At 36.0% G+C, this 17542-nt stretch overlaps 1 protein-coding gene across 11 annotated transcripts in view; it reads left to right on the top strand.

Moving 5' to 3' along the window:
• Positions 1-17542, top strand: part of ANKRD17 (ankyrin repeat domain 17) — a 169294-nt gene that overhangs the window by 106186 nt on the left and 45566 nt on the right. For all 11 annotated transcript variants that reach the window (XM_027971068.3, XM_027971067.3, XM_027971064.3 and 8 more), the window contains 6 exons: positions 5337-5448; positions 5579-5724; positions 8531-8673; positions 9092-9305; positions 10311-10486; positions 11558-11720. In XM_027971068.3, coding sequence (XP_027826869.2) covers positions 5337-5448; positions 5579-5724; positions 8531-8673; positions 9092-9305; positions 10311-10486; positions 11558-11720 — 954 coding nt within the window. The remainder of the gene's footprint in view (positions 1-5336; positions 5449-5578; positions 5725-8530; positions 8674-9091; positions 9306-10310; positions 10487-11557; positions 11721-17542) is intronic.

The raw sequence follows: 17542 nt of genomic DNA, 5'->3' as shown, positions 1-17542 counted from the left end.
TTCCATGGACAGAGAAGCCTGTCACAAAGAGTTGTACATGACTGAGTGACTAACACACACAAACCTTTAGAAATGCTAATGATTCTTGGGAAATGGTTGTTTAGTTGATCATTATAGTTGGGGACTAATATCTGATTTCATTTATTCACTTATTTATTTTTTGTTACGCTTGGTCTTCATTGCTGTACTATTCAGTCTTTCTCTAGTTGGAGTGATTGGGGACTGCTTTTACTTGCAGTGTGTGGGCTTCTCATTGTGGTAGCGTCGCTTGTTGCAGAGCATTGTCTGTAGGCACACAGGCTTAGTTGTTCCATTTAATTTCTGGCCCTTAAAGAGTGCAAAAGATAACAAGTTTGCATTCTTTATGAGTCCTCAAATCTTACGTTCTTGGTGTTTGTGCCACAGGCTCTTTGCCTCTCATGTAATGGTTTTATTGAATTGTTTAGATATTTTCCAGACTTTTAAGACTACTAATACCATACACTGTCCTGGTACCAGAATTTATTTTAGCAAACATCAATAAATGATAGTTTGAAGTGATTATTTGGGACTGTTTTACTATATATTCTGATAACATAGCTCTCTGCTCTCTATTTTTATTTTGCTTAAGTGATAAAATAAAACTTATACCTGTATACTCTAGATATAGAAACATGTAGATAGGAATCCTGTAGAGATTTTTAAGAGCAATGGTTTTATATGAAACAGTAAATCTGGTTGACAGAGTTGAATCCCCTGAATTAATTAAATATTTTCTATATATTATTATATTAAATTTTAATTAACTGTGCTGCTGCTGCTAAGTTGCTTCAGTTGTGTCCAACTCTGTGTTACCCCAAAGACGGCAGCCCACTAGGCTCCCCCATCCCTGGGATTCTCCAGGCAAGAACACTGGAGTGGGTTGCCATTTCCTTCTCCAAGGCATGAAAGTGAAAATTGAAAGTGAAGTCACTCAGTCATGTCCCACTCAGCGACCCCATGAACTGCAGCCTACCAGGCTCCTCCGTCCATGGGATTTTCCAGGCAAGAGTACTGGAGTGGGGTGCCATTGCCTTCTCCTTAACTAACTCTACTAGACACTAAAAGTGAGAAAGAATTAGCTGTTCTGTTCATGAGTTCTAAAACCTGTGTTCTGGCATGAACTGGACTTGTGTTCCAGTTCTAAACTACTTGACACTTTTTTCTCAAATTTCTGAAGGCTTTCCTTAAACTTGGGGTAACTGATTGCAGTATATCTCAAAAACAGAAAAAGTAAAAACTTTCTAATGTAATTTTGACTTTTTTCCTGTTTTTAATAATTAGCATATATCTATTGTATTTTAAAGAAGGTAAATACATACCAAGACTGAAATTGTAAAACTATGTTTTACCTTTAGTGGTATAAACATCATTTGGTACTTCTCTCTTTTTCCTGTCTTTGCATCTTGGAAAATAGTTTCATCATGATTTAATGAGAGAAATTAAGGAGACCAGAATAAAATGAATTGATAGTAATATGTAATAATCTGCCATTAAAGCATTCTACATTAAAATGCACCTATTTCTACTTGTTTATATGAAATGTTTTAAGTGGGTTGTTACTATCTTACTGATTTGTCTCATTGAATGCCCTAAAGTGCTATCCTTTTTAATCTTACATATGACCCCTGATATAGTTAGAGAATGAGATGTTTGGGATTGTGGAGGTCTACAAGTGTTCATCTCTTTAAATTCTAACAGCTTTCAAAGTAATTTAATAAATTTCCTTTTTTATAGTTCAGATATATTTTTTCAATTACATTCCAACTCATTAAAAGTTGCCTTTTCCTTTAATATTGCATTTGTCTTATGATTCTTTTTTTTTTTCCTCTTAGAAAATTGTGTAATCATTCCTGGTGACATATAAGCCTGAATCATCATAACAACATACTATGATACAGAATGGTATATTTCATGATATTATGAGCTAAATGAAAATTTTCTTTAGACTATAAACCTGGAAAGCTCTTAACAAAGCTCTTCTTTCCAGATTTCTCTCAATATATGACCAAGAATGTGACTTAGTAACCAGTATAATGTAAATTCAGTGTTACTTTACTTTATAGAAAATCATTGCCTGTATTTCATTTCCTAGATTAAAAATATTCAAACACACACACACACACACACACACACACACACACATATATATATGTATATCTTGTCAGTAGCTAATTTTAACCCAAATTCCTACTTTAGTTAAATTGTTTCTTGATGTATTGCAAATCAGGATATGTCTTACTATTTTGGGAATGGGTAGGTGTGTATTTGAGGGGGTGAAAGTCTCATTTCAGGACCTTTAACTTTGTTCTTCTTTATTGTTCTAATAGGTTGTTGTAAAGTATTAGCTGCTTTAATTTACCCTTAATGTAGAAATAAAGTGAAGTGACCTACTTTTAAGTTCCCCAAGGAATTTGACTAACCAACCACCCTCCTCAGCTTTAAATATTTTTTCCTCCAACTCATAAATTATTCACATTTCTCTCTTAGTTTGAACCTAAATTTCCTTTGTACAGTACCTGTAAACTTCTAGTAAGCAGAGACTCTTTTACCTTTGTCAGCCCTGGAGTTCCTTGTAGAGTACTTTGACTGTAAAAGGTGCTGAATAAATGTCAACTGAATTGATATTTTATAATGTGGAAAAAAAACCAATTTTACTGATTCTCTAAAACTTTTCATGTGTAAGCATACAACTTTGTCTCTTTTTTGAAACTTTGTGTCTTTTTTGAAACTTTGTCTCTTCATTCTCTATTAAGAGTGACACCGGTTTCCTAAATAACTCTTTAACCCCCAGAAAACTTTTAGAAAACTTATAAACTTGGTAAAGTTGACTCGTCATCATAAAGATGACTCTTCTACTGATAGTCTGTACGGTAACATAGAGAGTGCAGTAATACAGTTAGACTTAATATTATGCTTCTCTCAGTTGGCTGTGCCTTAGCGCTGTGCTGTGATGTTATAGGGTAAGCAGCATTTTGTTACCCAAGATCCTCTTGGTTTTTTTAATACCAATCTTTATCACTCATTAGCCTGTGTGACCATTAGGTTATTTCTCTGACATTTGTCTCCATTTCTCTAAAGTCAGACACAATAATTCCTTCCTTATAGGCCTGAAATGAACATCAAATACTATAACACAATCAGAGCTGTCACTCTTTTAAGTATTCATGTCCTTCTCCATTGTTGTAGTTGGTGCGTCTCTCCCTTGGGGCAAGTCCATCCCTGATCTCTGCAGTCAGTAGCTCTGTTCTCTGCCAGCCTCTTTTGCAGAGCAGGTTTTGCAATCTCCGTCTTCATCCCTGACTAGTAGGCTTTTTCTTATTTCTTGATTCTATTTTTTTCCTTTTGTGTCTTGTTACTCAGTTTTTTATAATGGAGCTTGGTTTTTAGAGTTACTGAACTTGTAGGAGATTATGCCTATCCTTTTTGCATTTATTATATGACTATATATATATATATATATATCATATGTAGTCTTATTTTAATTAGCGATAGTCTTTGATTCTATTACCCTTATAGCTACTGTCATTTGTTCAACTTATTTCTCATCTATTGTTTCCTAGGCAAGACATCACTAAGGTAGAGAATGCATAAATAAGACATATTCATTACCTTCCAGGAATAGATAGTCCCATGAGGGTGACAGATACATAATTGCACATTTTCTGGTAGCCACATTTAAAAAAAGCAAAAAGAAATAGGAATTAATTTTAAGGCTATATTCCACATAATATATCCATAATATTGTTTAAACATATAATCAATACTAAAAAGTTACTGAGGTATTTTACCCTTTTACTTCATACTGAGGTCTTCAAAATTATTGTGCATGTTATACTTACAGGTTAGAGTGGTCAAATCATAAGTCATAAACTTTCCTGACTTTAGCACCAAAAGCCTCTCATCCCAGAAACCACCTCCATACTGGGCAAATCCAGATGGCTTCCCACTCTATTTTTAAATATATATCTCAATGTAACTTCATTGGAAGTACTTGATTTGCATTTAGATGTGATTAAATGACTGAAAAAGTAGATATCATTATTTAATTTGCCCCAGACATACAGAAAAGGTTTCTAATAACCAAATTATCAGTTTTTAAGTTAAAAAATTAAATAAAATTTAAAATTCAGTTCCTGAGTCACTCTAGCCGTATTTCAAGTACTAATAGCCACATATGGCTAGTAGTTAACTTTTTTGTATAGCACCAGCTTACAGTAATAAAAACGTGAGGACTTAACTCACTAAATAAGTATTTAAACCATAATAGAGTATGTCCACTGGTAAATCCAATATTCGTCCCTATCATTGGTAGAGGTCAGAAGTAAACTATATATTAACAGTGTCATCATGTCTCAATTATAGGTCTTTGTGTTTCAAAGTACTCTATATCTTATGTATATTTTTTGTTCCTTTGACTTTTTATGGGTTTTGTTCCTTGAATGCAGTTAACTGAAAGTAGTGTTTTCATTTCAAGACTTGTTTTTCAGCTTTCTTAGTTGAGTCCAGAGTAGCTAATTTGGCCCAATGGCTGAGGTTCTTCTCAATATTCTGTGTGTTTTGAGGGTCTTTCTGCTCTGCTGTGAGAATCAAACCATTCCCAGCCCTGTTTAACCTCTTGGTGTTGTTCAGCCCCTTCTAGTGGTCTTTCCCTGACCTCCAATAATTTTTCTTATGCACATGTGCTGATCAGAGATCAGCTGAAGACTCGAGGGGAGCCCTCTGTGGATCTCTGGAGAACCGTCTGAATGTAGCGCCTTCTTCCCCAGTAGTCTGCCCCATGAATTCTAGCCACCTTCACTTCTCCAAACTCTTCAATTCTAGGGAGACTGCCAGATTCTTTTTGGGTATCCTTTCCCTTCACTTTAGCCTGGAAACTCTCCGGGCAGTACAATAAGTTAATCATTTCTGTCTGCAGTGATCAGTGTCATGTATTGCTTGTCATTTCAAATAACCTTCCTTTTTTGTTTGGAATGGGAAAATAAATCTTGTCTGTGCTACTCCATTTATGTGTAGAAGAGAAAGTGAGTCCACAGTAGTATTTCTTAAAACATGTGGCTGAAAATAGCATTTGGTTAGAAAATCATACTTTTTTTCTTGCTTTAAGAATTGCCCATAAAATTCAAATATTAGTCTTTATTAAAAAAAAAAATTTCACAAGTTAACTGCTAATGGGGAGAAAAACATTTAATATCCAATTATTTGATACGGTAGAGTGGTATATGTGTAGGTGTGTATTTGGTATATGTACATATTATGCAATTGATGTTAACATTTTTAACTGTCTAATGAACTAATCAACAATTAATTTTTTACAGACTGAGAGTAATCATGACACAGCGCTAACGCTTGCCTGTGCTGGTGGTCACGAGGAACTGGTACAAACTCTGCTAGAAAGAGGAGCTAGTATTGAGCACCGAGACAAGAAAGGTAGACAAGAAAAGTTCATGAACATTTTTCTGAATTTGTATCTACTACTTGTAGTCCTATATTGATGCTTAGATAGAATAGAAAATAGCACTGTTCCTTTTGCTTAGCTAAGATCTTTATTTTACTTCAGGTTTTACTCCGCTCATATTGGCCGCTACAGCTGGTCATGTTGGTGTTGTTGAAATATTGCTGGACAACGGTGCAGACATTGAAGCCCAGTCAGAAAGAACCAAGGATACACCACTATCTTTGGCTTGTTCTGGGGGAAGACAGGAGGTATTGTTGTTCCCAAGTATAATTTCTTTTCCTCCCTCCATTTAACAAATACATGGTTTAATTTATATGATTTTGTAGGAACAGTGGACAGATATTAAGATTTATCACAGTAACGAAACTATTAGCTTTTAGCGAAAGAAATAATGTTAGCATAAGCTGTCTTGCCAAAAAAAGCATACCTTGTTTATTATCCTACTCATCTAAAAGTACTAACTGCCATGGAGATCCCTCTATACTGCATTCAGACTAATTGAATGATTAAGACATCCCAAATCAAGTCAGCAAGCTTCCCATAAGCAGGGCCTATATTCATTCATCTTTTCCTCTCCCAGAGTATTTAGTATGAAAAGTACTTAAGCTCAGCCTCTGTTGCTGTCTACATATAAGATTAGTAGGGAATTAAGAGTATTAAATTTTTAATTGTTTTAAGTAATTTTATCCTTTAATTGTTCCCCAACCCTTCTTAACTCTGAAGGTTGGTTCTTGGGTAATATTATATAATCTCTTAGCTTTTTTTTAGCTAGAACAGCTGGTGTACTTAGGTGTGGACTCAAGAACTTATAACTTTACTCACTTGTGTGTTTTCTTTGGGCATTTAACAATCAGTTGGATAACCTCATTTTAAATCCATTTTTTAAATCCAGTTATATTCACCAGTTGTGCTGTCCCTTTGTATTGATAACTTCTCAATAAGGAATTGTTGAATCTTATATTTAGAAAGCACTCTAGGTCATTCTCTGTTTCTTTTTATTTCACCATTCTCATTCTCTTATGTATTCCACAGTGGAGGTGATTCTACCAGTCAGAATTGTAAATGTTCTGTTTTTGGAATATAATGAATAAAATTTTGACTTAACTGAAATTTTTGATCACTATTTGATTTGAAGAGCTTCCCAGCAAATCTATATCTCAATTTAAACTTCATTGGAAATACTTGATCTATGTGTGTGTGTGTATGTGTGTGTGTATGTGTGTGTGCGCGCGTGCGCGTGCGTGTGCTCACTCAGTCATGACTCTTTGTAACCCTATGGACTGACAGACTGAGTGTGCACACACAAACACACACACACACACACACACACACTTTATTGCTTAAGGGACTCCTTGTAAGATAAAATAACCTAATGCCAATTGGGGGACTTGATTTATAATCTTTTTACATAAGCCACTTAGGCTTACTGACTAAAGGAAAAATCTGATAGAAAGTCACAGCTTCAGAAAAAGATAAAAATTGTATGATATTGCTTACATGTGAAATTTCAAAAAAAAACAAATACTAATGAACTTATATACAAAACAGAAATAGACTCACAAACACAGAAAACAAACTTAGAGTTACCAAAGGGGAAAGGAGTAGCTGATGAATAAAACAGGAGTTAGGGATTAACATATCCTCACTACTATATATGGAATAGATGACCAACAGGGACCTACTCTATAGCACAGGGAACTATACTCAAAATTTTAGAATAACCTATAAGGGAGAAGAATTTGAAAAAAAAAAAAAAAAACTATATATGTATATAACTGAATACATGTGTTCAGTATATATATGTATATATACCTGAATCATTTTGCCCTGAAACTAACACACAGTAAATCAACTATGCTTCAATAAAAAGTAAAATTAAATTTATAAAAGAAAGTGGTTAAGAATGTGAACTTAAAAAACAAAAAGACAAAAAATGGTATAGTAGACTAAAAGACCCCTGGATGACACTTAAGTAAATGCTAATATTCTCAGCTATCAGGGAATGTAAATTAAGACCCAGTGAGATATCACATCTACTAGAATGGCTAAATTAAAGATTGACAGTACTAAATTTTGCCGAATTGCCAAAACTAGAAACAGTAGTGATGTTCATCAATAGAATAGATAAACTAGTGTATTCACTTAATGGAATGCTGCACAATACATACAAATTACTCTCAAACACTATGTGATTCATTTATATGAAGATCCAATGAAACTAGCCTGTGGGTAGAACTGACTGGGAAGGAACATGAGTAAATAACAAATGGGAGGGAGATTCGGAAGCGAAGGGACATGGCTATACCTATGGCTGATTCTTATTGATGTTTGACAGAAAACCACAAAATTCTGTAAAGCAATTATCCTTCAGTTAAAAAAATAAAGTGGAAAAAATAGCAGATTTAAATTAGTTGTATCCATTTGTCAATACTTGGTGAATATACAGTTTAAATTTTGTGCATTTATTTAAAGTTACAGATTTCACCTAAAAAAAAAAACCTGAAAAAAATAAGAGGTTAGTTAATTGCGCACTTGCTAATGTATTTAAGGGAAATTGCAGGTGTCTACACCTTACTTAGAAACGAAATGCATCAATGATGGACAGACAAGTAACTGTGAGAGAGAAGTAAGCATAGCAGAATATTAATAGTAGAATCTAGGTGATGAATGTATGTAATTTTTTTCAATTTTTCCATGTGCTTGAAAATTTTTGTAGTAAAATATTGGGGAAAAATTATTGGCTTTATTCTAAAAATTTTTTTACACTTAGTTTTTAAGGACATTTACATGTACAAATGAAAAAATCTTCTATAGAACACATGAACTATAGATCTTTCAATGAAAATACTGCCATTTCAACAGACTGCAAAATGGATTTTACTTATCCCTTTGTTGACTTCTAAGACCTTTTGCTTTTCATTTGAGACTGATTTTGTGCAAAGGATGAAAGGACTTTCCCTTTCTTTTATTATAGACAATATACCAGAAAAAAAGGGAAATTACAAATTGTATCACCATAAGAAGAAAACCATTTTTTCTCATTTCTTTTTCCAGGTGGTGGAGCTGTTGTTAGCTCGAGGGGCAAATAAAGAGCACAGGAATGTTTCTGATTACACACCTCTAAGCCTGGCTGCTTCTGGTGGTTATGTGAATATTATCAAAATATTACTAAATGCAGGAGCTGAGATTAATTCTAGGTAAGTTTTAGTCTCTCTTTCCAAGTCCCTTAAGAGTGTTATGTTAAAGATATTTGTAGAACAGCACATCTTTAATGCCATATATAGGAAATGCCTACATTATAAATTTAGAATTCAAATTTAAATATTTAAAATTATTGGCATACAACTTCAAAAAATTATCAATTACTCTTTTTCTTACGGAATTGAGTAACTTCACTTTAATAATGAGTTAATTTGTTTTTAGTCCAAGTCATTGTGCAGAAAGTATTCTGGTTCTGGGTAGTAAAGGATTTGAAGTGTGTTCTTAAGTAAGTCTACAGAATAAAGAATCTTAATCTTCAATCATGAGATAGAATTCTGTTTTATCATCCAATTTTTCCAGGACATTTAAAAATGTATATTTTTCCTTCTGTTCTTCCCATACTTCCACCCCCAGAACTGGTAGCAAATTGGGCATTTCTCCTCTGATGTTAGCAGCTATGAATGGGCACACAGCTGCCGTTAAGCTCCTGTTAGACATGGGCTCTGACATTAATGCTCAAATAGAAACCAATCGGAACACTGCCCTTACCTTAGCCTGCTTCCAAGGAAGAACTGAAGTGGTTAGTCTTCTGCTTGATAGAAAAGCAAATGTGGAACACAGAGCTAAGGTAAGAAGAGGTCTGAGATTAGCCTATGGATTTATTTCTTTGACATTTAAGGTATACATTAGCAATATGCTTATTATAATTCTAGTACTTTGTAGTAATAGTCATCTCTTACATATATATTTATACATTTAAATAGAAATATGACTCGGTTAAGCATCACCTCTTTAAAATACCTTAGCAACTTTTTCTTTTTAATCTTTGAGAGAGACACTTCTTTCTTTCTTTTTTTTTAAATTTATTTGTTTATGGCTGTGAAAGGTTTATCTGTGGCACGTGAGATACACTTTGTGGGCATGCAGGGATCTTCATTGCACGTGTGGGCTCTTCATTGCTACACATAGGCTTCTCTCTAGTTGTGGCCAATGGGCTTAGTTGTCCTGCAGCATATGGAATCTTAGTTCCCTGGTCAAGGATCGAACCCACGTCCCCTGCATTAGAAGGTGGATTCTTAAGCCCTTGGCCACCAGGGAAGTCCCAGAAATAGATTTTTGTAGGTAATAACGACATTAGGGTTGTCAGCTAAAAACTATATTCTATCATGAAAGAGAAGAGAGGAAGAGAGCTTCCCCAGTGGCTCAGCATTAAAGAATCTACCTGCAATGCAGGAGACCAGGTTCAGTTCCTGGGTCGTGAAGATCCTCTGGAGGAGGAAATGGCAGCCCCTTCCCAGTATTCTTGCCTAGAGAATCCCACGGACAGAGAAGCCTGGCAGGTTACAGTCCATAGGGTCACAAAGAGTTGGACACGACTAAGTGACTAACATTTTTCACTTTCATATGCCAAATACTTTCATCATTTTTTTCCCCCACAAATTAACATTAGGCAGAATCATCTGCTTTCAGTAGATGTCACTGTAACTGAGAGAGGTTAGTAGTGTCAGTGTTGAAATTTAGATGTAAATTTTTGTAACAACTCTATAATATTATTCCCCAAAATTATTGTTCTTTAACATTTTGGTACTTTCTAGTCTCTTACCTGTTGTTTTTTATTTTTCACTAAACCTAGACTGGCCTCACACCACTAATGGAAGCTGCCTCTGGTGGTTATGCAGAGGTGGGCCGAGTTCTTTTGGATAAAGGTGCTGATGTTAATGCCCCTCCAGTGCCCTCATCGAGAGATACAGCTTTAACCATAGCAGCAGATAAAGGGCATTATAAATTCTGTGAGCTTCTCATTGGCAGGTATGATGTTACCATACTCTATATGTGATATGGGGTTACTGATGATTACTATTCTCTGTGCAAATTGTACTATTTAAAAATCAGATGTGATTACTTCTATTAAGAGTGTATTTTTTTTTAGTTTTAAACAGACCAGTGTTATTTTCCACCCATCCAGAGCTATGCTGCATTGTTTTTTTTCAGTGCAGCCTAGAAATACTGTATTTCCTTTCTTGTCTGGGTATACACTTTTGAAGTACTATAATAAGCTGTTGTCAGCCATAGTCCCATCTCCCACACGGTTTTGCAGAGATGTCACCCTAATTCGTGTAAGTCTGGCAATAATCTAGGCTTCACCATTGATTTTTCGTGTTCTTTATGGTAATTAGGGCTTTTAAGTGAGTTATGGAACTGTTCAATATATAAGATAGAGTCCAGAATGTTTTTTATTTTAAGTCACTTAGAGGTTGCCTGCCAGTCTTTCAGAGTTGCTTGTCTGCTAAATTGGATTTCCTACTCTAACCTTCTTAAAGACTTTGGCATGGTGTCCTAATAGTAGTATTTAGTAGTAGCTACTATCAACTACTGTCATTTGCCATGAGTCTTATTCACCATGGTGCCCACTGAGTGCTAAACCTTTATGTTGTTTTAGGATTCCTTCTTTTCCAAAACCACGTAATATAAATACATGAATACAAATAATCTGAAAGATATAATCACCTCATAGGATACTGTGTGTGCTCTAGGATACTGTTCAGTATATTATGATATTAACAGGATGTATCTTCTTATTTCTCTAAAATATTTTTACATTTTCTCAGGATTTGAAATCAGAATTATACACAAAGAATGAATTATTTTTAATTTAAAATAAGAAAAGCAATTATTGATGTATGGTTAATTTTGATTTAGTGGCTTTTAATTTGATGAATGGAAGTTCTTTGTAATGTAATTTTGAGAGAAATACAATTTAGTCCTATGTATTTTTAAGTAATTTTTTTCCTTTAAAGAATATTTTCACAAGTTAATAGTTGATTTTTATTATCATTTGTGTCATTTCATTTGAAAGTGATATTTGTGTCGTTCATTTAGGGGAGCTCATATTGATGTGCGTAACAAGAAGGGGAACACTCCATTGTGGCTGGCAGCAAATGGTGGGCACCTTGATGTGGTTCAGCTACTGGTTCAAGCAGGTGCAGATGTGGATGCAGCCGACAACCGCAAGATCACTCCTCTTATGGCAGCATTTAGAAAGGTAGAAGTCTTTCATTCTCATCCACTTGGATGTTTTTCACTTAGACTAGGAAGTCCATAATTCAATTATCACTAAAGACTCTTTTTTTAGGAGCTAACAGCAAAGGTAAAAGCAGTAAGATAATAAGCAAATAATCACTCTGATGGCAACATTAAAAGTTAGATAATAGGCATCCCAGAGGGGGCGGTCCTAAGATCGCGGAGAAATAGGATGCGGAGACCACTTTCTCCCTCACAAATTCATCAAAATAACATTTCAATGCTGAGTAAATTCCACAAAACAACTTCTGAATGCTGGCAGAGGATATCAGGCACCCAGAAAAGCAGGTCATTGTCTTCAAAAACCGTCACCATCCGCCTGAGAATGGACGCCAGCGGTACACCCAGAAAACTGAGCAGCAGGGACGGGAAAGATGATAAGTTACAGCGACCACGCTCGCCAAACACCTGAGCTACTCGGACCTGGGAAGGGCACAAAACGCAGGCCCAGCCGAATCTGCGCCTCTGAAGGCTACCTGAGTGCGGAGCCTGAGCGGCTTAGACTGGGGACGTGCATGCAGCCTAGGGCCGGCCTCAGAGGGTTCCCCGCGGAGCAGTGTAGAGCCTGAGCCATGTGCACCGTGAGCAGGGGCAGGCCCAGTGTGGCTGAGGCACTGTGAGCACACGCCAGTGTTATTTGTTTGCAGCATCCCTCCCTCCCCGCAGCGCAACTGAACAAGTGAGCCTAAAAAAAAAAGAAAAGGGTCCACCACCGCCCCTCCTTGTGTCCGGGCAGAAATCAGACACTGAAGAGACCAGCAAACAGAAGAAGCTAAACAGAGGGAACCTCCTTGAAAGTGACCCCACACTGCCCACAACACCAGAGAAAGTCCCAGATATATCTTTACTATTTTTATGATCATTCTTTTTTGTTGTTGTTGTTGATGTTGTTGTGTGGTTGTTTCTTCTTCTTTTCTTTTTCTTCTTCTTTTTTTTTTTAACTTTAAAAAATTTTTAAGTCCTCTATTTCTCCTTTAATTTTCATTTTTATAACCTACTGTTACTTTTCAAAAAAAAAAAAGACCCTATTTTTAAAGCACACGCCATATATATTTTTTTTGTGATTGTTGTTTTAATAATTCTTGTGGCTTTTTTTTTCTTCTTCTTCTTCTTTTCTTTAATATTGTATTTTTGAAAATTCAACCTCTACGCTAGACTTTTAGTCTTTGCTTTTTGGTATTTGTTGTCAGTTTTGTACATTTAAAAACCCAATCTTCAGTACCCAATTTTACCTGAGAGCGAGATAACTGGTTTGACCGCTCTCTCCTCCTTTGGATTCTCCTTTTTCTCCACCAGGTGGCATCTGTCTCTTCCCTCGCCCTTCTCTTCTCTACCCAACTCTGAATCTCTATGTGTTCCAGACAGTAGAGAACACTTAGGGAACTGGTTACTGGCTGGATCTGTCTCTCTCCTGTTCATTTCCCTCTTTTATCCTCCTGGCCACCTCTGTCTACTTCCTCCCACTCTTCTTCCCTGTATAACTCCATGAACATCTCTGAGCAGCCCAGACTCTGGAGCGCCCATAAGGAAGTGATTACTGGCTAGCTTTCTCTCTCCTCTTTTGATCCCACCTCATCTCATTCCAGTCACCTCTAACTACCCCCTCCCTCTTCTCTTCTCCATGTAACTCAGTGAACCTCTCTGGGAGTCCCTTAATGTGGAGAAACTTTTCATCTTTAACCTAGGTGTTTTATCATCAGTGTTGTGTAGATGGAGAAGTCTTGAGGCTACTGTAAAAATAAAACTGAAAACCAGAAGCAGGAGGCTTAAGTCCAAATCCTGAGAACATCAGATAACTCCTGAATCCAGGGAACATTAATTGATAGGAGCTCATCAAACACCTCCATACCTACACTGAAAGCAAGCACCACCCAAGGGCCAACAAGTTCCAGAGCAAGACATACTACGCAAATTTTCCAGCAACACAGGAACATACCCCTGAGGTTCAATATACAGACAGCTCAGTTACTCCAAAACCATTGACGTCTCATAACTCATTGCTGGATACTTCATTGCACTCCAGAGAGAAGAAATCCAGCTCCACCCACCAGAACTCTGATGCAAGCTTCCCTAACCAAGAAACCTTGACAAGCCACTGATACAATCCCATCCACAGTGAGGAAACTCCATAATAAAAAGAACTCCACAAATTCCCAGAATATAAAAAGGCCACCCGAAACGCAGCAATATAACCAAGATGAAGAGACAGAGGAATACCCAGCAGGTAAAGGAACAGGAGAAATGCCCACCAAACCAAACCAAAGAGGAAGAGATAGGGAATCTACCTTTGAAAGAATTCCAAATATTGATAGTGAAAATGATCCAAAATCTTGAAATCAAAATGGAATCACAGATAAATAGCCTGGAGACAAGGATTGAGAAGATGCAAGAAAGGTTTAACAAGGACCTAGAAGAAAAAAAAAGAGTCAATATATAATGAATAACACAATAAATGAGATCAGAAACACTCTGGAGGCAACAAATAGTAGAATAACAGAGGCAGAAGATAGGATTAGTGAAATAGAAGATAGAATGGTAGAAATAAATGAATCAGAGGAAAAAAGAAAAATGAATTAAAAGAAATGAGGACAATCTCAGAGACCTCCAGGACAATATGAAACGCTCCAACATTCAAATTATAGGAGTCCCAGAAGAAGAAGACAAAAAGAAAGACCATGAGAAAATACTTGAGGAGATAATAGTTGAAAACTTCCTTAAAATGGGGAAGGAAATAATCACCCAAGTCCAAGAAACCCAGAGAGTTCCAAACAGGATAAACCCAAGGCCAAACACCCCAAGACACACATTAATCAAATTAGCAAAGATCAAACACAAAGAACAAATATTAAAAGCAGCAAGGGAAAAACAACAAATAACACACAAGGGGATTCCCATAAGGATAACTGCAGATCTTTCAATAGAAACTCTTCAGGCCAGGAGAGAATGGCAAGACATACTTAAAGTGATGAAAGAAAATAACCTACAGCTCAGATTACTGTACCCAGCAAGGATCTCATTCGAATATGAAGGAGAAATCAAAAGCTTTCCAGATAAGCAAAAGCTGAGAGAATTCAGCACCACCAAACCAGCTCTCCAACAAATACTAAAGGATATTCTCTAGACAGGAAACACAAAAGGGTGTATAAACCCGAACCCAAAACAATAAAGTAAATGGCAACAGGATCATACTTATCAATAATTACCTTAAACGTAAATGGGTTGAATGCCCCAACCAAAAGGCAAAGACTGGCTGAATGGATACAAAAACAAGATCCCTATATATGCTGCCTACAAGAGACCCACCTCAAAACAAGGGACACATACAGACTGAAACTGAAGGGCTGGAAAAGATATTCCATGCAAATAGAGACCAAAAGAAAGCAGGTGTAGCAATACTCATCTCCGATAAAATAGACTTTAAAACAAAGGGTGTGAAAAGAGACAAGGCCACTACATAATGATCAAAGGATCAATCTGAGAAGAAGATATAACAATTATAAATATATATGCACCCAATATAGGAGCACCACAATATGAAAGACAAATGCTAACAAGTATGTAAGGGGAAATTAACAATAACACAATAATAGTGGGAGACTTTAATACCCCACTCACACCTATGGACAGAAAACTAAACAGAAAAGAAAGAAACACAAACTTTAAATGATACAATAGACCAGTTAGACCTAATTGATATCTATAGGACTCAATGGAACAAAATAGAAAGCCCAGAGATATATCCACACACCTATGGACACCTTATCTTTGACAAAGGAGGCAAGAATATAAAATGGAGTAAAGACAATCTCTTTAACAAGTGGTGCTGGGAAAAATGGTCAACCACTTGTAAAAGAATGAAACTAGATCACTTTCTAACACCATACACAAAAATAAACTCAAAATAGATTAAAGATCTAAATGCAAGACCAGAAACTATAAAACTCCTAGAGGAGAACATAGGCAAAACACTCTCCGACAGAAATCACAGCAGGATCCTCTATGACCCACCTCCCAGAATACTGGAAATAAAAGCAAAAATAAACAAATGGGATCTAGTTAAACTTAAAAGCTTCTGCACAACAAATGAAACTATAAGCAAGGTGAAAAGACAGCCTTCTGAATGGGAGAAAATAATAGCAAATGAAGCAACTGACAAACAACTAATCTCAAAAATATACAAGCAACTCCTGCAGCTCAATTCCAGAAAAATAAACGACCCAATCAAAACATGGGCCAAAGAACTAACTAAATAGACATTTCTCCAAAGAAGACATACAGATGGCTAACAAACACATGAAAAGATGCTCAACATCACTCATTCTCAGAGAAATGCAAATCAAGACCACAATGAGGTACCATTTCACGCCAGTCAGAATGGCTGCAATCCAAAAGTCTACAAGCAATAAATGCTGGAGAGGGTGTGGAGAAAAGGGAACCCTCTTACACTGCTGGTGGGAATGCAAACTAGTACAGCCACTATGGAGAACAGTGATGGAGATTCCTTAAAAAACTGGAAATACAACTGCCTTATGACCCAGCAATCCCACTGCTGGGCATACACATCGAGGAAACCAGAATTGAAACAGACACGTGTACCCTAGTGTTCATCGCAGCACTGTTTATAACAGCCAGGACATGGAAGCAACCTAGATGTCCATCAGCAGATGAAAGGATAAGAAAGCTGTGGTACATATACACACAATGGAGTATTACTCAGCCGTTAAAAAGAATACATTTGAATCAGTTCTAATGAGGTGGATGAAACTGGAGCCTATTATACAGAGTGAAGTAAGCCAGAAAGAAAAACACCAATACGGTATACTAACGCATATATATGGAATTTAGAAAGATGGTAACGATAACCCTGTATGCGAGACAGCAAAAGGGACACAGATGTATAGAACAGACTTTTGGACTCTGAGGGAGAGGGAGAGGGTGGGAGGATTTGGGAGAATGGCATTGAAACGTGTATACTATCATGTAAGAAACAAATTGCTAGTCTGTGTTCGATATAGGATACAGGATGCTTGGGGCTGGTGCACGGGGATGATCCAGAGAGATGATACGGGGTGGGATGTGGGGAGGGGGGTTCAGGATTGGGCATTCATGTACACCCGTGGTGGATTCATGTCAATGTATGGCAAAACCAATACAGTATTGTAAAGTAAAATAAAGTAAAAATTAAAAAAAAAAAAAAAAAAAGGCATCCCAGAAAAGCTATCAATAGTATCAGTGTTGGATGTCAAAGCTTAGTAAAGTTTTAAAAATTGTACTATGTAGAATTTTCAAAATCTAGTTACAGTCTTACTCTTTTGCAAAATATGAATCCAACTAAGAGTAATTAATTACTTATTTACAAATGAGTGTTTTCTTGTATTAGCACACAGAAAAATTTAACTTAAATTGATTTCATTTTTAATTATTCACATTAATTTCTAGGGGAAAAAAAAGAAAAATGAAAATTCAGCTGTCAATATTTGCAACCTTCAGAAGTAGAAATAAATTTTGTGAAATTGAAACTTTCTGTAGTGTATAGCATAGAACTATATATAAGAACTTGATTTAATGATTTGGTTGATCTCCTAAATGCAGGTCTGATTTTTTATTTGGAAAGCCAGTTTATTATTCCAGGGATTATAGTTTTGAGTTTTCTCATTCAATAGGTAAAATCTCTTACAGATTCCAAATTATTTTGTTGTATTGAAAAATTGTTCTTCAAAAAATCATCTTTTCCTTTTTTCTCATACTAAGTTCTCTTATTCTTTATACCATCTCTTGCATGGT

This window comes from Ovis aries, chromosome 6, assembly GCF_016772045.2.
Source record: "Ovis aries strain OAR_USU_Benz2616 breed Rambouillet chromosome 6, ARS-UI_Ramb_v3.0, whole genome shotgun sequence".
Classification (NCBI taxonomy): domain Eukaryota; kingdom Metazoa; phylum Chordata; class Mammalia; order Artiodactyla; family Bovidae; genus Ovis; species Ovis aries.
Note: the sequence above shows the minus strand (reverse complement) of the source record. Positions and strands in the feature narration are given on the sequence as shown.